Source organism: Terrapene carolina, unplaced genomic scaffold (genome assembly GCF_002925995.2).
Source record: "Terrapene carolina triunguis isolate 2854851 unplaced genomic scaffold, T_m_triunguis-2.0 Scaffold714, whole genome shotgun sequence".
NCBI classification, from domain to species: Eukaryota; Metazoa; Chordata; order Testudines; family Emydidae; genus Terrapene; species Terrapene triunguis.
The window spans coordinates 463,404-484,808 of record NW_020665065.1 but is presented as its reverse complement, the minus strand read 5'-3'; the positions used below and the strand labels follow the sequence as shown (position 1 = coordinate 484,808).

The 21,405-nt window shown below is 43.1% G+C and overlaps 1 protein-coding gene across 1 annotated transcript in view; it reads left to right on the top strand.

Moving 5' to 3' along the window:
* The window catches only part of CAMTA1 (calmodulin binding transcription activator 1), an 878,634-nt gene that overhangs the window by 718,070 nt on the left and 139,159 nt on the right, over nt 1-21,405 (top strand). The window contains exon 6 of the mRNA XM_024207910.2: nt 11,584-11,737. Within this exon, the coding sequence (XP_024063678.2) occupies nt 11,584-11,737 (154 nt within the window). The remainder of the gene's footprint in view (nt 1-11,583; nt 11,738-21,405) is intronic.

Below are 21,405 nucleotides of genomic sequence, written 5' to 3'. Positions count from 1 at the left end.
AGAAACAAGATTCAGATGAGACTCAGATGTTCAGAAAAACAAGAATAGAATCTACAGTGGTGCTGGTTAAGATAAAACGACCGGGGCTGTACTCCTCACTTTTCATGGTATAACTGATCCAAGCTGATCACAGCTCAGGTCTAGAAGAAATTCTCCCGACCTGTAGTACTGAGGTGCACTGGGTTGCGCCATTGCCATCCTCTGCAGCACCTGGTATGGCATTGGGTGGAGTTATGATACGGTACTGCTGGAGACAGACCATTGCTCCGTCTGCCGTGGCATTTCCTACCTTATAGACTGAGCCCAGGAATGCTCCCTTGTATGTCAGTGGGAGCAAGACTGCACCCAGAAACGGGTTGGAGTGAAATCAACTAGAGAACAATTGCATGAATTAAATCCATATAAACAGCGCCTTGATGGCCCAGCATAGCTCTGCCCCTCCTTGCTTAGCCATTTTTGTCTTTTTCGCATTGTCCCCCCATCGTCTTCACTGCCAGCAATGCTAGTCTTGGCACACCATGGATCCATTCCTTCCAGGCCTGTCTCTGTGCTTTGTCCTGCATTGCTCTTTACAAACACCCTTCCAGAGCTAGTCCACAAAGCTCACTAACCTCCTAGGATTAAAGTGCCTCCTGCAGAACGCTTCTAGTGCAATGCCTGTAGGGAATGCACTGGCTAAAAATGGCCAGATAAAGGAGTGATGATATTATAGGATAACGGTAGCATAGGAAAGTGCTGTATCAGGGTGTAGCCCTCATTGCCTGACTGCTCCTTCCACCTGCCGTTGTCTGTCTGTCTCTGTTTTACATTGTAAGTCCTTCAGAGCAGGAGCTATTCTGTACCACTTCCTGTGTTTTTACAGTGCTTCATAGATTATGGGCACTACTGGGAACAAATAATTATTTCTGGTAGAGACTAAAATGACAGGAGTGCCATGCTCTTGTATTGAGGATGAAGGTAAATGGCTGGTGTTCCTGTAGGCTGATGCTATCTTTGATTAGAGGTTTTTTTCTGCAGGTGGCTGGGGTGAAATCTGCTGGTGTTCATCCTTTTAGAAGATAGCATTTATTCCCCTTCCTGATTCTAGTGGTGGGTTTAAATGCCAGACCTTTCTCCTCATTCAGAGGTCATTTCCCCAGAAACTATCACCAACCCTGATCATTTGTGATGCAGAAGCCAGCTGCTGGTGTGGCTCCAAGCCTTGACCTGATTGTCATTGCTGGGGAGTGAAGCACAGTCTCTCAGTATATGACATTCTCACTAGCTGCAAATGTTGCATACTAGGGCTGCCCAGAGATGAGCTTGGATTTTCCCTTTCTTTCTTTTTTTTTTATTGCCTTTTTTGTTGTGGTGGTGGTGGTGGTGGTCATTGCCTTTTCTGTCTGACTGCTGGAGACCTCCACGCACACGGAGCTTCCAAACTGTAAGGCTGTCTGGTGGGAAGCAAACATAGGGCTATTGTTACAGGTGAAAAAATATTTCCCTCCCCTCTCTGCCAAGCTTCTGATACAAAAGCTATGAAGTGCTGGTGTACCCATCATTTCTTCATTCCATAATATATCATCCTCTTTTGCAGCTTTGTGGCTCTATTTTATGTGCCTTTGCCCCCTCGCTGTTTATTAAAATCTGGGTGCAGGAAAAGCTTTGCAATTGTGCATAAATAGTGCTAATATGAAAAATATCATCATAAAATGGGCTGGTGGAACAAACAATCGCTGATTTACTTTGCTAATTTAAATTGTATGTAACGGTTAGAATTGGGAGGCTATGCCTCTCCTCCAGCAACCATGCTGGGAGGTCTCGCAGCACCATTACACGCTATTATTAGTTTCTGGATAATGTATATATTTTCACTATAATACCAGCCTTTCTCCTTCATTTTTCATGAGAACTGGCATTAGATTAATGACTAAGCCACAGAAGAAACGTAACGCCATGCCAGTCTGATTTATTGACCACTTAGCGTTGATGAAGCTGCAAACAAGAGTCAAACAGATGTTGCAGCTGCATTTTTCTTTATCAAAACTAACAGCCTTTTGCATTTTTAACCATTTCTTGTAATGTGCTCCTGCTTTTACCACAAAACCAGGGATATTGCCACAAATAACCCTCCCCTTCCCCAGAGGGCCCCCATCTGGAACTGTAGAGACAGCGGCAGTGTGTGTGCAAGACTCCCAGTTGCCAGGCAGACTTACTGCTCTGACATGGCAAGTGGCAGAGACTTTGTGACTCCAGTGAGCGGAAAGCTGTGTGGAGTTGCTGACATACATAGCATTAAGATCAGCGAATACGTTGTGCTATGTATCTATTTCTAGAGACTTCTAAATTCCTATTGATGTAAGATTTCCCTGTAGACTAGATCTAAGGCTTCTGAGATGTACGTGGCAGGACTCTTTTCTGGCTGAACCCTGGTGTGTTTCCTGCAGGTGAGTTGTGACTACAGGTGGAAAACAGTTTTCCTGAAGTTTGGTAAGTAGTGAAATGGTCAGAAATTAACCCCTTGGTCCTGGAAGGAAGAGGAGCCTGGGGTTTTTTCATCCTCATAAACAATCTATTGTTCATCTGGCTCCAAGAGAGCCAAACCACCGTGTGCCCATCCACTGTCATTGTCTCACTGGTGCAAGTGGTGATTTTGGTCTTTGTCACATTCCTTCTTGCCACTGAAGCAAGCAGGGTTGATATTTAGCACTTTACAATGTAATCCACAGAAAAATAGAAGAGGAGAATATACCTCCTTGGCTTGATATTAACAACTTGAGAACTGATCGGGTTTAATTTGGAGTATATGTGGGGGAAGCATAAGAAGGGAGGGGATTGTTTCAGAAAGGACAAGGAAGTCGTGAGTGTACAGACAGTGACTCAATTTTCAAAGCTTCTTGTTACTCAACACAAGGTTCTGAAGAGCTTCTCTGGGAAAAAGAAACCTGCCACATCTTGGAAGCTAAACTTCACTAATGACTGAAACTTGACATTTAGTTTCCGATGGTAGCAATAAAGTAGTTCCAGCTCCCAGGCATAATACAGATTAAATTATTAGGGATAAATGCACTATTGTACTATACATCAGTCACTCCTAGCAGCTAGTGCACCGTCTGATCCCCCTATTGGTTCAGTTGCCTTTTCATCCTCAGACTAATGGCTTCTTGTTTTTGACTTGTCAAAAGTTATTTCTAAATCAAGTTGCATTCACTTCACCAGAGTCTCTCCTCCATTCCCATTGCTGTCAATGGAAAATTACCATGCAGCATTCAACGTTACAAACTCTTCTCCCTTACCTTCATAGACTACTAGTTTCATAGATTCCTAAGGGAGAAGGGACCATTGTGATCATCTAGTCTGACCTCCTGTATAACATAGGCCATAGAACTTCCCCCAAAACAATTTCCAGAGTATATCTTTAAAAAAATCATCCAACCCTGATTTAAAAATTGTCTATGATGGAGAATCCACCACAACCCTTGGTAAATTTTATAAATGGTTAATTACGCTCACTGTTAAATGTTTATGCCTTATTTCCAGCCTGAATTTGTCTAGCTTCAACTTCAAGCCATTGGATCGTGTTACATCTTTCTCTGCTAGATTGAAGAGCTCATAATCAAATATTTTCCCCTAAATAGGTTCTTATAGGGTATCTCTACACAGCAATTCCACAGTTGGCCTGTGTCAGCTGACTCAGGCTTGCGGGGCTTGGGCTAAGGGGCTGTTTAATTGCAGTGTAGATGTTTGGGCTCAGGCTGGAGCCTGGGCTCTGGGACCCTGCAAGGGGGGAGAGTTTTCATATTATATGATTACATCATGCATTTTTCCCAAATACAGAACAGAAATATTTATTGAACACTTCTGCCTTTTCTGTATTATTATTGATAATTCTACCATTTTCATCTAGAAATGGACCAATGCCATTGTCAGGATTCGTTTTGTTCTTAACATACTTTAAAAACTCCTTCTTATTGTCCTCAACTCTGCTGGCCATAGATTTCTTCTTGTCTCTCTTGGCTTCCCTTATCAATTTTCTACAATTCTGACCTTCTGACTTATATGCATTACTATAAACTTCCCTTTTTTATATTTTATTTTTGTATAGCTGCCGTCACTTCCTCTGTGAACCAGGTCAGGTTTTTAACCAATATGGTCGTCTTCTTTGATTATGGCTTTTGGGGCTTCTAGTAAAGTGTTCTTAAACAATTCCCAGTTATCATTCACATGTTTCTGATTAATTTATTACTTCTAGCTGATTTGGCTCATAATTGTTTTCAGCTTTATGAAATTGGCCCTTTTAAAGCACCAAATCTATATAGTGATTTGGACTTTATTCTGTTTGCACGTTATAAATGATCATTTGTACCTAAGCTACCACTAACTTTTCATTCTGTGGTCAGTTCCTCTTTTTCTGTGAATATATAATCCCCCCTTGTTGGTTGCAACATTTTTTTCAGTTAGGAAATTGTCATTTATAATCTTTAGAAATTCTAAGGATGTGTTAGTAATGGCTGCATGACACCTCCAACACATGTCCCTCAAACTGAAGTCCCCCATATTCACACAGCTTTTTACCTACACATTATAGATAGGTGCATAAAGAATCAGTCAACCTGTTTCCAAGTGTGATTTGAAGGTGTGTAGCAGACACCAGCTAATGCTCCATCTTGTGCTTTATCTGTTAGGACGTTGCCTGAGCATGTCTGAGCAATATTTTTATACTCCTCCCTGGTCATTTGTCCAATATTCGACTTCTTGTAAGCTTCTTTTTTGTGTTTAAAATCAGCAAGGATTTCACTGTTAAGCCAAGCTGGTCACCTGCCATATTTACTATTCTTTCTACATATCGGGATGGTTTGTTCCTGCAACCTCAATAAGGATTCTTTAAAATACTACTCTGAAACCTTTAAAATACAGCCAGCTCTCCCAGACTCCTTTCCCCGTCATGTTATTCTCCTGGTGGATCCTGCCCGTCAGTTCTCTGAGGGAGTCAAAGTGCTTTTCTGAAGTCCAGGGTCCGTATTCTGCTGCTCTCCTTTCTTCCTTGTGTCAGGATCGTGAACTCGACCATCTCATGGTCACTGCTTCCCAGGTTCCCATCCACATTTGCTTCCCCTACTAATTCTTCCCTGTTTGTGAGCAGCAGGTCAAGAAGAGCTCCGCCCCTAGTTGGTTCCTCCAGCACTTGCACCAGGAAATTGTCCCCTACACTTTCCGAAAACTTCCTGGATTATCTGTGCACCGCTGTATTGCTCTCCCAGCAGATATCGGGATGATTGAAGTCCCCTATAAGAACCAGGACCTGCGATCTAGTAACTTCCGTTAGTTGCTGGAAGAAAGTCTCGTCCACCTCATTCTCCTGGTCTGGTGGTCTATAGCAGACTCAAACCACGACATCACCCTTGTTGCTCACACTTCTAAACTTAATCCATGTAAACTTAATGTCCTTTGATTCCTTGATGGATTTTTATCCTCAGTATTTGATCCTGTGCTAAATGAGTGCTCCTATCTTTCCCTCTTTTTATCCTCCCCTTTTGTTATTACTTTAATGCCCTCCTAACTTCTCTAGCCAACCTCTCCCCAAGGAGATTGGTTCCCCTTCTACTGAGGTGGAGGCCATCCAAACTATACAACCCCATTTCCTCAGGGAAGGTGGACCAATGACCAACAAAACCAAAACCCTCCACAACACACCACTTACCTAGCCAGCAATTCATTTCCAGATCTTCTGTCTTCCTTCACTCAGGGGACAGGAAGGATCTCCTAGATTGCTTGGACATTATTATTCTTCAACACACTTGCGATTTCCCTGAATTTATCTATTATCTGTGAAATAAGAACCATTACCAATAGATGCTTGTGGCTTAACAGTTGTTCTGCCACTTGGCTTTTGGGTGGGTTTGTTCCTTGCAGTTTCAGGAGCTTTGGGTGAGGATTTGATTAGCTGCTGAGGTTTAATGTTTGTAATTCCCTTTTGTTGTTGTTGTTGTTTTCCCCCTCAAACATGAGTGTCTTAAAGGGTTAATTCTAGCCTAGCTGGATTTTAGGCCAGTAGAATTCTCCCCACTTGGATGCAAGCTTGTCAGAGGAGACCTCTCTAGCACCACTATGGCATTCGTTTCAGAAGAGGGGTGAATTAGCCATAGGCATGAAGTAAACATGGTACTTTATGTTCAGCTGAAGTTGCTGTATGTTAAGCAGATTGTAGGTGGCTTGTGTTAGCTGCCATTGGCCCATGACTCTCTTTCCACCTCCAGCTGTCTAAGATCTGAACACATAAAACACTCACTGAGATTGCTACGCTTTATTGTTCAAAGGGATTTTATTTTCTCAAATCCCAAGTCTCTTGTAATTATGAAAACTAAATCATGCTAAACCAATACATTCTTCAGCATTTTCTGCTAACATCGCTCATTACGCAGCCTCAGATGTGCTGTTTCCCTGGCAAGTCAGCTAACCACACACGTAATCAGGATCCAAAGTGGAACAGGTTCAAGCATCCCAGCGGTACTGACACATGGCTCTCCTGTGCCTCTGGTAGGATGCTGCTGCTAGTAGTGAGCTGAGGAATTAGAGCAAATATTTTCAATATTGCTGCAGACAATAAAAATGCCATGGCACCGTTCAGAAAGAAAACAGGAAGCTTAGTTTGGATGGTAGATGGCGCTGTCGTATCCCTTCTTTGTAGATAGAATCCAAATTTTCAAAAGAAATGTGAATATAAACTTAAAGAAGGGGAAAATATGGTTGTTCCTATCAATTCCTTTAGCTAGGGGTAATTGATTCATAGATTCTAGGACTGGAAGGGACCTCGAGAGGTCATCGAGTCCAGTCCCCTGCCCTCATGGCAGGACCAAATATGTTAATCCATGACGAAGAGGATTAATGATGGAACATGGGCTGTGGTGTCTTCAGTATAGTGTTGATGCCCAGTTTCATATCACCATCTCATCCATTGGTTGGGATAGCTGAATGATTCACTCAGTGCATGAAATGAGGCTTGGAGGAGGATTATCTGATCAAGACTCAACCCAGACAAGTCTGATAAAACTTGCAGGTTGAGGAAGCAACTGGAGGAAATAGCCCGGACTTCACTGGGGAAGTATTCCATGGCAAGTGTTCACAAGCTGAGGCTCTCATTGGCTCTCGTGGTGTTTCTGGATATCCTGGTAGCACCCGTGGCTAAAAGCTGTCTTCCTCCCTCTGTGCTTGGCAGGAAGAGTGGATCCTTAACTTAGGAAGCACATTACACCTGGTCTCTGAAGTCTACTCTGGCTACCAGTTCATTTCCAGGTGTGTGTTTATGTCTCTAAAACCTCAAATGGTTTGGGCTCTAGCTGTCAGAGAGATGCCCCTTCTTGTGGGATGCTGCACCAGTTGAGATTAGCTGGGACCGCTTGAGCTGACACTTCCTTGGTTTAGCCATGAAAGGAGCAGGAGGGAGCATGTTCTCCATGAAGGGAGCATGACTCACTCTCCCCACCGTTTGGTCTGTCAGACCCCCAAGACTGCTGACCTTCCATCTGTTTTCTGGGACTTTGGAGAGAATTTGGTTTAGGAGGGAAGTGTGGTTATTGAGGTACTTATTGATTACTGTTTATGGAAAGCCCAGATGGGTTAAACAGAGAAGAGTTTATCATTTATTATTAATTTATTTTGTAAGGTTGAGTTTTGTACGTGTGCCTTGATCACTGAGTTAGGGCCATTTAAAACAATAAATAATAACTCTGAATGGTAATTGCATGTCTTGGGCGCTTTCTTCAGCACTTAGCTCTCCTTAAGCTGTATAAATTGGTGCTACCTAGCTTGTGGCTTGAGAGCTGTGTGTGGCTCACCAAGGCTCCCACATACAACTCCCATAGAATCCTTTGGTTTGCTGGAAACTCCTCGCTCTGCTGGTGATACTGTGGTAGAGCAGCGATCACAGGACCGCATCTTACAATGCCTGCCACCTGGTGACCACACTTAACAAATGGGTCAAGCCTGCCAGGGTATGGGGGGCAGTTTCAGTGCACAGTGAGGCTGCATGAGGCTGCCACTCCACTATGACTTTGTGGATCCCAGCAGTTTCCATACGGTGACAGAGTGATTCTTCATCTCTTCGAGGCTGAGAGTCACCGAGAGAACTGCCTAGGTAAACATCTCATCCCTGTATCTCTCCTGACATCTGTGGTGTCCTGAGAGCTCCTTGTTTGTAGTTTGATTTTTGATAGATGGCTGACAATAGACTGAGACTCTCCTTCAGGAAACCCCGAATCCTATGGCCTGATTCTGATCTCGCGGTCTGTGGGGAAGACAGTTGAGTTACAATGGTGTAAAACCAGAGAAAGCAAGAACCAGGTCCATAGGTGCCTGATGGTGATTCATCTTTCATGGCAGGTTAATCTCCATCAAGAGCTGGTGGCACAGATTGAGATTCCTCTGTTCATTAGAAAGAAGATCCCACAACCGGATGCACAGTCCATTTTATTTGCATTCCTTTCAGTGGCACCTCCCAGCCCATTTGTCATTGGTTCAAAATGACAGGTTAGTCTAGTTAGTTGTATGACCATCACAACAGTATGTCTGAGGATCACTGACACTATTATAATTATCACATACAGCTGATAGAGCAGCTCTCAATAGCTACTAAATGCCTAGGGAAAAACCAGTAAAACTTTCCATTGATAACTAACTGCATAAAATTGCCTTCAAGTGATTTATGATAAAAATCATCCCAAATGTTCAAAAGAGCCGGAAACCTTGAAATCAGCAGCTGGTTGGTTAGCAGGTCATTAAAGTACTACCCAGGTTTGTAGGCTGAGATGCTTGAATTCAGCAGATATTGGAATCAGTCACTATCTTCCTATCTAAAGAGACCTTTCTGCTCTTGTTCTGCAGGGCAGCACTTTGGTGATAAAATCTTCACTGAATTATTGGCATGTAGCTTGGATCCCAAAACACTGGTGTGCATTTATATCTTTTCTACATTTCATCATCTGTCCTAGTGCTTACCTGAAGGTCAGGGGCGGCTCTAGCTTTTTTGCCGCCCCAAGCATGGCAGGCAGGCTGCCTTCGGCGCCATGCCTGCGGGAGGTCCCGCAGCTTTGGCGTACCCGCTGCCGAATTGCCACCGAATCCGCGGGACCTGCGGCCCTCCCGCAGGCATGGCGCCGAAGGTTGCCTGACTGCCGCCCTCGCAGGGACTGGCAGGGCGCCCCCCGCAGCTTGCCGCTCCAGGCACGCGCTTGGAGCGCTGGTGCCTGGAGCCGCCGCTGCTGAAGGTCCTCCAGTCATGAGGCGACTTGTCATTATTCTAAAAACAAGCCTACTTGACCCACATTCCAGCTTCCCAGAGTGCTCAACCTCAGCATGCTTCCAATAATCTCTGAAGCTGGAATTTTGTGAATTGCAGTGGTAGCTCGTGTGGCTGTCTTCACCATAGTGTCATTGCACCCCGCTGGATCCCTCTCATCTTGTGATGTGTCTGATTTCACTGGTACTTGATGCTTTAGTGGTGATGCTACATGGGGTGAATATCACAGAGAAACAACCTTTGCATGCTGTGCAAATACAGATCACACATGACCCTTTCCTGACAGTATGGCTTGATGTATGTGAATCTTGAGTCTAACAGCTGTGCCAATATATCTATGCCACCTAACAAAGTTACACACACAGAAACATAGACAGTAATCATGGATATGGCTTGTCATACACCAACCAATAACTTGATAGAGACACAGCCTGTCAGCACACAGCTAGTGACTGAGGGTGAGATTTTTCAGAAGTGCTCAGCATTGACCTAAGTCTGCTCCTATTTAAGTCAATGGAAGTTTGACTATATAACACAAATTTTAAAGCATTTAAAAATTCGTCATTCCAAAACAAAAAATTGAAACATTTCATTCCAAAAATGTTGAAATGTCCCATTTTTCCTGTTTTTCTTCCCAAATGAAATTTTGCCAGAATTAGCTTAATTTCACAACGTGCTTCCGTTTTAATGAAACCACATATTACGATGGGATATGGTTCAGTCAACATTTCTCCAGTCAGCTCTAAGCCTGGGTAGCACAAGAGATAGTAAACTACAGAGACTTTCACTGCTATGTCACTGGCTCATATCTGGCACAGACGATTGGTGACTGAAAGTCATCTTTTAACAGGACTGTTCTCAGTGGCTGCATGAATTGCAGTAGTGACCTTAGTCCCAACTCTGTTGGACAGGTGGCATCCTTCTTTGCTGTCTCAGCAAAATGGCAGGAAATTAATAGTGCGATATCTTGAGCATCTGCAAGGTATCACAAGCCTGCAAGATTCTTGCCCATCAGAGGGATGAGAGCTTATTTACTTCATGGTCCATTTTCAAGGCAGGTTCATTAGTAAATTGTCATTTTGGTACTGGAGTCTATTTGTTGCTCTCATTCTTTCTTCTCTGTTCAGTAGGAAATTGACTCCCATTAGTACAGCCTTTGCAGACATGTGGCAGTTTGTGTTCCTGCTCCAATTTGGAGCTGGTCTCTAACAGCATTAATGAAACATTAGAGTTTTAATTAGACCATTATCCTATTTATTTTTATAAATAATTCCAAAGTAGTCATTAAAGTTTGTGAACTTAGGAGTAAATGACTTTAGGGAAAGAAATCAAGTTTTCAATCTTGTTATTATCTATTGTACAATCTCCCTGGGACATTGTGGGGAAACTACAATGGTTGTTTGTGTTGTTGTTAAGATGATTCATTTACCCACATTGTAATAAACATTCTGTTAAGTTTCCTAGTTGGAAAGTCTGTGTCACTGCTGCAGAACTGCAGTGCATCAAAGAAGGGTTGCATTTTCTTTCTTTCCCTCAATTCCTATGGGAAGAATATGAGCTGAGAAAATGGATGGGGCATTAAACAAACCTGCAGGAGTGGGTACCCTGTAGTTGTTCAAAAAACTCCTAAACAGAAGCTCTGCAGAGTTGTTCTCTATTCCGATTCCAAATTTCTTCAGCTTGATCTTTTCATCACAAGCATGCAAAATTCTTCAAAAGGCAAGAAATTACAGGCCTGACTGAAAGGAAGCTATGCTCAGGAGCACTGTGTAATATTGTCAGTTTCCTTGACTTTCTCCCTCCATTTTCCTGCAAATTTACTGAAAGTGTGGCTCTTATTGATGTTCTCATGTATATTTCCATATATTTCAAATACTCTAATGTGAACCAAAACTGATCAAAGCATTTGATCGAGCACATGATTCATGTGCCTCTTAAACCAAAGCAAATTCTGTGGCAGTTGTGACTGGTGTTTGGAGGAGTCTGCCGTTGTTGATACTGTAGTGCCTTGAAAAGGATTTGTACTAAGCAAACAAAGATAACAGTGAGACTGCAAGCAAAGGGACTCAGGAGGGAGGCTGCTGTGTGCAAAGAACTCTATCTCATGTGTTGTCATTTGCAACCTCTTATAGAATGGCTGTGGTCTCAGGGAATTAATGTAAAAAATGGGAATGAATTCTGGCTTTTTTCTGAGATTGAATTTTGAATAAATAATAGAGTGACGATAAAGCTACCTACTCTCAAAGAGGGAAAGAAGACAGAAGTGGCCCCAGGTATTTATAATCTTTGTTCTCCTGTTCTCCCTATAGAACCCTGACATCGTATTGGTGCACTACCTGAATGTACCTGCCATAGAGGACTGTGGAAAACCATGTGGTCCCATCCTATGCTCAATAAACACAGACAAGAAGGAGTGGGCAAAATGGACGAAAGAGGAACTCATTGGACAGCTCAAACCGATGTGTGAGTACTTGAGGATTTCCAGCTGCATTGGGCAGAAGGGGGCTTGTTTTCTGTATGTTCCTGCAGAAACACCAAGTGTGGGAGCTGTTGCAGATAGTGATCTGGCTCGGCCTATTTAAATATCGAACGTACTATACACATTACAGGATAAAGGACAATCTGGAGGCTATTTCCCCACGTTTAGATGTTTTATGGCCAGCTAGTCTGAGGCCTGGCTGGGCTTCTCTGGCTGGGCAGGTGCAGCTTGCGTCCACAAATTTTGTACCCATAAAATGAATTGCAGGCACTCATCTGAGCACTCACTCCTTGAACTACATGATCTGCAACCATGCTGAGATTTGGGCCTGCAGTTCAGTTATACAATTAGTGCCCACCTAAGGGAATGGCGCCCTTTTGATAACTTCCCCCGAGTTCTCCTTTGTAGTAACACTGTTTCGGTCCAAACTCCCTGGTCTGGGCACAGTGCCTTCTGATCATTCACAAAATAAACTTGGACACAAATTTTAAAAAATTGAGAGAAAGCAAGTCCCAGGTGTCCTTGGAAACGTCAGCGTCTTTCCCATTTTGTGCTCCCCTAGGGAACTGCACTTTTGAAAGCCTGCTCCCTGGGCTGGGGTATTTTGGGATGCTTGCTTGAGGTATTTTGAGGAACAGGTTCAGGATGTTTCAAAGTGCAGTGTCTGTGCAGACCTCTGGTGTTCAGGCTTTTCCGGGCGGGGTCTATGTATGTCGTAGATATTAACTTACAGTCTTGTGACCTCTCCATGACAAATCCTCTGTCCAAAGCACCCAGTCCCAACCCCTCTTACCATCTATCCCCACTTGTGCCTGGTGTGATCTCAGTCTTCCCCACCTGATGAACCCTTCAGAAAGGCATCCCAGACCTTCCCAAAAGTATCTGGTCCTGTCCCCCTCTCCACACAGTTTATCCTAGATACAAAATTTACCCATTACCTTGCCTCCCTGCCCCTACCAACAGGGACCTAGTCACTACCTCTGAACCCTTACAGTTCCCCTAGTTTACAGGTGTCTTTCCCCAAGAGCTACTCAGCATTTGAAGTGTTTTATATATATGATTGACGTGGATTGCTGTTGCATACAGATAGCTTTTATTGAACTGACTTTAATTTTATCAGCAAGGAGCCCCATGCAGAAGCATCTTTCAGGTGCAAATTTTCTGATGTAAACAGCTATTAAAATAAGAGAGATTCCCATTCCCTCAGTTATCTGCATTGAAAAATATTTGAGTCAAATTCCTTGGTGATCGAACTCTATTGATTTCAGCCCTATGACACTTGGGATGGGATGGACTTGTCCCATAATCTATTGCTCATCTCCATTGGAGACTTTGGTTTGAAACTAGTTTTGAGCTTGCAAGCTCCATTGTAGAATTCTGACATCTCTCCCTCTTGCCAGCTGAACAATAACTAGAAACGATTGTTTTGGGACGAGTGTCAGTAACTGTTTTTCAGACTTCTGCAAGCTAAGGAAAGAGCTGCTTAGGAGGCTTGCAGTGGTACAGAGAAGTGTGCCCTGCACACAGGCAGCTCCATGGAACCCTCTGCAGCACTGGAATTGCCCTGAAGTACAATATCTTCTTCAATGGCTGCAATTGAAAGGAAAGTGCCGTCAAGTAGAACCTGACATGTTTTTAACACGTGCTGTTGCCGTTTGCTGGTAACTAATGTTCACTGGAGTTGAGAGGTTCTGTCCTGTAAACATAGGCTGAGGGATATTTTCTAACTTGTCACTCTAACAAGTGGAGATTGAGTCACAGTCTGTGTTCAGACCTCACTTGCAGGGCTGCAAGCCAGTTTCCTGTCCTGTACCGTTACTAATGACTGCAATGGATAGGAGTCTAGTGAAGGGACAGTAATACTCTGACAGCTTCATGTGGGACGAAAGGAGTTAGAGGGTACTCAGCAAAGCCAGGATGGAGGTCGATTTGGTGCTAGCACTGGGGAGTTCATTTTCAGGAGTTTGTGATGAGACTTTTAATTTTCTCTGAAATAAAATCTGGCAAAAGTTCTTAGCCCAAGTACAAAGTAATAATGATAAATTAGTAAATACTTTTCTGACCGGGCCTTCATGTTCATCCATAAATTTGCCCTGTTATTGAATAAGAGAGTCCAGAGCTGGTAGATAAAGTGTGGGGATTGTCTTGGGAGGCAGCGTGCTCTGGAGGGAAGAAGAGCACGAGAGTGCAGTCAGGAGGACTTGGGTTCGGATCCTGGCTCTGTGGCAGACGGTCTGTGTGGCCTCACAAAGTCACTTCACCAGTGGGGATAATGATAATCAGTGACGTCATGAGTGTAAAGCTCTGTAGGAATTAAGTGCCACACCACTGAATTCATTGAGTGAGCAGAGTGATCTATGTATTTGCAGGAGTGTGACTCTCACCTAAGTGGTCAGGTCAGATGGGTCCACTAGTCCAGTCCTCAGTGCCCCGAAGGAGGTAACCTGTAATACGCTCTGCATAGATATAGCCAAGCTTGGCTGAAGAGCCCAGTATGAATAGGCTATAACTACTCACTGGGCAAACTGCTCTGCTCGGGCAGGCTGCTGTCCAGAGTCAGGAAGGGCACCATTTGAGCAATCAGGCTAAAAAACAGGGATGGTTTTTTTGGTGTCAGAATATTTTGCACCATTATCAGGAAACACTTAATTTGGAAAGACAGTACAGTACAGAATAGGCATAGAGGGTCAAATTCTGCTCTCCATTACTCTCGTGTGAATCAGGAGTAACTCCATTGGCTTCAGGTAGACTCTTGATTCTCCTTGGTATTACAGAGCAAGCTCTGTCACTTCATGCAGATAATCTGTCTATCAAACAGTACCTCACACAGACAAATGTCTGAGTCATTCAGATTCAGCTGGAAATGTTTCTCTCTTTCCCATCGAGATCATAAATTTCTCCTTTCTCAATAATAGAACAGCAGAGGTTCTGTTTAGATTGTATCAGGACTAGACAGCCTAGGGACTAACTCAGCATCACTGAGGACTCTTCTTTTTCTTTAATTAAGCAAATTAAATACAGAAATCTATGGCAAGGGAACTGAGAGAGATCAGTTCTGTTTTTTCTTTTTTTTTTCTTTTTTCTGGTTTGTGTCTTTTCAGCCCTGATTCACCCCTTTAGCAGGGTATTGCAGGGGTCTACGGATAAGTGTATGATAGTGAATACAATTAGCACTGCACTATATCTGTGATATACAATTTAAACTTCTCCTGCTAACATAGGTTACGATGTTTAATGTAGACTTGTGTTTTGTGTGTTCTGCAAACTCCTAAATGTAGAGAGATCAGGTCAGTGGGAATCCCAGCTACCATGGCACAATGTTCTTATCTTCAGATATTTACACTGATAAATTGTATGCTCTGTGCCACCCACAATACAAGCATATTCCACAGGGTGCTGAAGCAGCTGTCCCTTGAGAAGATTACATTGTGTCCCATTCTGAGGAGAAAATGAATTCAACAACCATAATACTGAAACTAAGCACTGATGTCTGACTCCGCAGGTACCCTGTCCACTATTTTTGATTCCTCCAATGGGGTGCTGATGTCCTGACAGACCCAAAACAATCAGAGGGAAAATGTATGCTAAACGTGAAACAAAAGATGCAGATTTATGGCTTAGCCATCAGAGATATTCCTTCCTAGCGTAAGTGGCCACACAGTGATCTTATCTGGTCTGCATCATTATTGACTCTAGGATTGTGCAATTTCTTCATTACTTTCCAAACTCTGAGACCATTTTGTTACTGTGGGGAGGATAGGCAGTTGGGTTCTCAGCAGTCCATATCAGGTGGGACACAGATCTCTGCAGTGCTTCAGCCCTGTACCTATGAGAATAGAGGCCAAAAAAGAATATGGGGGGGTTGTAAATGAGTGGCTTTGTCCCAGGTGCCCCCTCATGGCAGCCCTGCAAGTGGCCACTCACCTCAGTTCCCCAGTAACTCCATATGAGCTTATAGCCTAGTCCATAATCCATAGTTTATCAAAACACAGTGAAAAAGTCTATAACACAACAATCACAAAACATAGTCCATATCACACCCACCCACCCCCGTGCATGTAATCTTTAAAACCCAGCTTTGTTCTCACCATATCTGGACTCTTTCTCGGTCCTCCTCTGTCCCTCTGCCAGACAGCCACCCTGGCCCTTCCTTCTGGGATGCAGCTCCACTCTATCCAGCAGAACTCCCACAGCCTCTCTGCTAGGACCATCCTTGCCAGGGGAGAATCCATCACTCCCTCTGGCTCTCTCATGGTTCCTTTGGGGCCCAGCTCTCTGTCAAGAAGACATCAGTCGGTAAGCTGCTCCACAGCTGCTCTCTAGCTTAGAGCCAGCAGGCATCTCCTTCTGCTTCTCTCTGGCCTTCAGCCCTTTCCAGTCCTGGCTCTCTGGCTTGGGAATGTCAGCCAGCAAACCCCTCTTTTGGAGCCACCCTCTCACTCTGCCTTCAGCCCTCTCCCAGGAGCCACCTTCTCACTTTCACACCTCTCCTCTCCTGCTCTTCCTGACTGAACCAGTCTGTTCTGACTTTCCTGGTCACTTTCACACCAGGACTCTTACACCCCTCAGATGCTGCCCCACTGTCTTAATTGGTCCAGCTAGGAGCACCTGGACTGGAACAGGAGAGTTGAGTCCAGTTTCATTTAATGGGCCAGCTACCCTGTTACAGGGGTCATGGAAAGAAAAAGGCCCACGATGCCTTTAATAAGTTCCTGTGTATGTCAGTACAATCACTCAACCTAGTGTGAGTGCCAGTCAGCCCATCTTACAGCTGCTGCTTCCTTTCATACTCCAAAGAGACAAGAATGTGGTAAGTTGCTCATTTGACCCGGTTCCTTCCCTTTCTTTGCTTTCTTTTCCTTAGTCTCACAAAGCTAGCTGGAGAGGCCACAAATTACAGGATGGAAAGACTAGATATGCTAACAGAAGACTCCAGGAACTGATTAAATTGCACTGAAATTCAAGTTGTGGCTGAGATCAGACTAAAAGCTTAATACCTAACAAGCAGGGAATGTGGCAGCCTGTTCAAAAATCTGCAGTGCATCAAGAAAATTATGTGAAAACTACGACAAACTAGCCATAAATCTAATAATACTTGGCTCTTTTATGTCTCAGAGGGGAAGAGTGAAGTTCTGCATGATTATTCAGTGTGTATGCATATACACGTCTCTGCTTATGGATGCACATCCTGGGAAACGCATCCTTGGAAATGTAGCTAAAATAAAAGCTTTTGATTCCGATCAGACTTGGAAAACATAGAGGGCCCAGCTAACTATGTTCAGGGAATGTAGAGGGGTATTTGTTGCCAAGACATCAGATTTGGCTCCAAAATTGAGCATGCCATGAAATTTTGATGCCAAACCCATTAACTTCATCACATTTTCACATAAATCATAGTCTTTCAAAGACTTCACAGTTTGATTTCCTGATGTTTCCAAATTCCTCTGCCCTAAAGCAGATTTGTCAGTGATTTAATCAAAATGTTGTGCATAGTATCAGTGGTGAAGTGAGAGTCTAATTTGCAAGCAGTCACCTTTTTACCTGTTGCATAATGCAGATCTTATTGTTTTATTCCTTTGAAACTCAAGCTTCTATGATGAGCTTTGATTTTATTAAATCCCACATTTAAAACAGCTCTGTTATGACAGAGCTTGGCTGCACTCGGAAGTCTGAAGTTTAATTACTGAGACTATGTACCATCTCCACAGGGATGTTTTGGGTAGGATTTTATAGTACCTGTAACTATGATTTTACTTCAGAGTTATGAAGTGAAATCACACTGGGGAGAACTCTCCTTCCTAAGAAAGAGGGCTGTTCCAGATCATAGACAAGTGGAAAAGGAACATTACAATTATGCTTGATGACTCTGTAATGAACATTAGATGGTTACCAGTTGGCCCTTTAATACTGAGCTCCACGTAGCTGACCCTGTTCAGCCCCTACCCCTATGGAGAAATCAGAGTGCATTAATGCAAACTAAAGCAGTCAATGCTACTGCAGCTAGAGGCCGGAAACCTGTCCTCTTGAGGGATATGTGCCGGGGGAGCTGCAAATAAAGTGGCAGATGGCTGCTGTGGAGGGAAGGAGAGAGGGTTAGAGAACATCAGCCAGAACAATGAACCATTTTCCCTGAAGTGCCCTGTGAGTCTCTTTGGGATGAGGATTTTGGCAGGAGGGTGTTCGCTCAGGTTCAGTCTTTTTGTAATTGACTTGGTTCCTCTCTCTTCCCTGTGGTGACATTCCTACGTTCAGTCAGGGCATCAGCAAGGACAAGAACTAAAGGTGTTGCTTCGGTACACACAAACTCCCAGCCCTGGACTTCACATCAGCTGTCTGATTCCAGGGACACACTGTGACCTTGGCCACTGTGAAAAGATCCTTCTTGCTGGCCCCTTAACAAGTCCTCTCTCAACAAAGAGCTCCATACAAAACTGCAGAAATGCTCCTCTCCTTGTTCTGTATCTGTGCTTGAATCTTAAGGTTATGGATGAAAAATGGCCCTTTCAGTACCACCCAGCAGCTCTGAGAGCTTTGTGGAAACATCATTAACTTGTTTTAATCTAGTTGGTCTGTGAACTAATCAAGAGATTGAAATTAACCCATCTGAACATCCATGAAGGGTAAATACTCGCTTGGAAATGCTCTGAGGATTTTATTTCCATTTAAATCTCCAACTGATTTCCCTTACTAAAATTACTGAGATGAGACTGTACACACTGAAATAATCAAGCTGACTTCAGTTTTTATTATTTGGGATCCCGGGCCTAGTTCTGATAGTTGAGTCATCTGCATTTGCAGCTGGACACTCACGTTAGCTCATGGTTGTTCAGTCAAACTGGATTATCCCTAGTGATCTGTTAGGTCTCATCCCAGTGACTGTCTCAGTATTTCCCTCTGGATTACATCACTTTGCAAAATCTCATTAAGATAAATGCAGGCAAGTTTGGTGGGGGTGGATCCACTATTCAAAAGCTTTAGATGGATGAATCCATCTAGAGTTAGGAGATCAGAAATACAGGTGCTGTTCATATCATTTAAAAATTCTGGTATTAAAACTGCAGTGAAATGTTAACATAGAAAATATAAGGACATATTCTAAACTATATACTAAAGTCATTTTGTTGGTGATAACACAGCTGTTGTATCTTAGAGATGGCAGAGTACAAGTTGGTCTCCTGAACTGAAAGTGTCATATAGAATGTTTTGCTTCTGAAGAGACCTGTTGGAATGGGACCCCTGTAAGACATTTATGCAGAATGAGAACTGATAATGTGTCAGGAGATTTCTCTGGGAGTTTTGTTTCTGAGACACCTGTAAGTCATTTCTGCATGTCTGTGATGAAGCCTGGCCCTCAACTTGGCATTGCCCTTAATTGTTTTCCTCTTGTGCCCTATTATCCTTGATTTGAGGATTTTCTGAACAGATCAGCAGATGTCCTTAGAGGCATCTGGTGCTACAGACAAAATACTGGGGCAGAATTCAACACAGCAGAACTCTGTATATATACACACCATATGATCAGCAAATCATGGGCCAGCTCAGCAGTGGGGGGTCTCTCCAAATTCTCCTCCCTTTTGGCTTCCCCTCTCTCTTAGCCAGCAAATCATGACCTGAAGGCTTGCAGCTGGTGCTTTCTGCGTTCTGATCCTTGTTTCATGTCCACTATAACTAAGACCTAAAATGTGGTCTCTAAAATCAGATGTTTCTATCCCTTAGCTGACTATTGTGGTGATAATTACTAACACTGCCTTCACACAGTCACTGCTGGAGAAACTGCAGGCTGTACATGGAGCTAGTGAAACTTTATTTCTTTGAGCATGAAAAGATCCCACTGTTATACAATCAAACACACAAATATCGGGCTCATCCCCACATCCACCCATTCTCTCTGGACATGCTCAGTTCTGGCTCTGTAAATGAAATACCCCAATGCTTTTGGTAGTGACCTGGGACCCACCACAGGCTGCACTGTCTGTGCTATCACATCTGTGGCGGGGCTTACAGACTGAGGGCCAGATCGTGGGACTACCGGTGTCAGAGTTGAAGATTAAATAAAAAGCTTAAGTTAAATTCAGTTTCAAAACTAGATAATTCTGACAGCCAGTGAGAATCTGTTTTCTGTGGACATCCATACAAAAGCCTGCTGGGGTATTCCCAGTGCCTCTTGGTCACTACATTTTATAAGGATACCATATTTAAAGAGCCACTGTCAAGTATTTAGGCCCCAAATGTAGGCTTTCTTCAGCTGATCAAGAGGGTGGTCTTGCGGTTTTACAAAACTCTATACAAATAGAAATGTTTTCATGCTTAAAAACCCCAGATCGATTAAAATAGAGTATGGGGGCATTTGAAACTTCCCCAGCTGCTATGCTGGAAATCTGAAATGCAGCTACAAAGGACTATTTCTGGAGAACCAGAAAGTGACCATAAACAGAAAGTAAAGTATCACAGAACTGATATTTTTGGTTGGCCTAAGTCTTACCTGTTTGTTATTGTAATTAAATTTGTATTGTTTTTTCATAAAAATACTTGTTATTCTATTCCACATAGGTTCTTATGCAATCCTCATTCCTGTAGAATCTGAGCTCCTTCCAATAGTGTGACTAATATCTGTCACATGCTTGTTCTTTTATTCTCTCCCCAGGGGAGATGTATGCAGTGGAGTGTTTTATTTTGGAATATTTTTAATCTAATATATATACGCATGAAGCTGTCTGTATAGGTTAGAGAAGGCAAGGCCAAAGACATGTTCCTTTTACTTGGAGCAGAAGATGAGGGCTGTGAACTCCTGAGGCAGTTCATTCCAAAATCTGGGATCAGTCCCCAAGGAAGCTCTGTCTCATGCACAGACAAGCTTTACCCATATTGTAGAAAGTTCCCTTGTCCCAGAGGAGCGAAATCGGTGACCACAGACTTCATCCCAGAGTTTTAGGCAATCTTTTAGATATCAGTTAGCTATATTACAATGTAATAAACCTAATGTATAAAAGTGGGTGTTAATAATAATGAAGCAATACCACCAAGAACACTAGACCAAACAGTCCCCAAAACAGACAAATATTAGCCCAGTATCAGTTATTGCAAAGTCTTTTGATCATGGGTGCCAGTATTATTTCTTTAGTTTGAATACTGACTATATTTGGAAAGAGTTTAAATTATTCCTGTTTCTTGTTAGCCTTGCATTCTGGATTGTGGACTGCTATTGAATACAGAGTGTCCCCCAGATGGTTTCCTAGATAATTCTAGCTACAGATGCTTATAAATTAGCTGTTGATTTGGATTATGTCCTGAGTTCATGATGGCTTCACTCAGTAAAACACAGATGGGACCTCTGAAAGAGCTGGTGGAATATATTCAATGTGTGGATGTTGGTGGTGTGAGGAATGGGCAGAGGGGGTGAGACGTATAGATCTTGTGGTTCTTTCACTCTTCTTGTGTGTCCTCAACAGCTGAACAAGAAAGCCTGATGTTTTCAATGAAACACACTCTATATTAATAATATTTTAACAAACCTGTCTTCTGGCAGTATGTTGTTAAAAAGCATTGGCCACTGAAAATGTTATCAAAAAGTTATTGTCAAAAGAAAATCCACTAAAACAATCTCTGACATTCTTCATTCAGTTCTGGTATTACCTAGGTACAATACCTCATT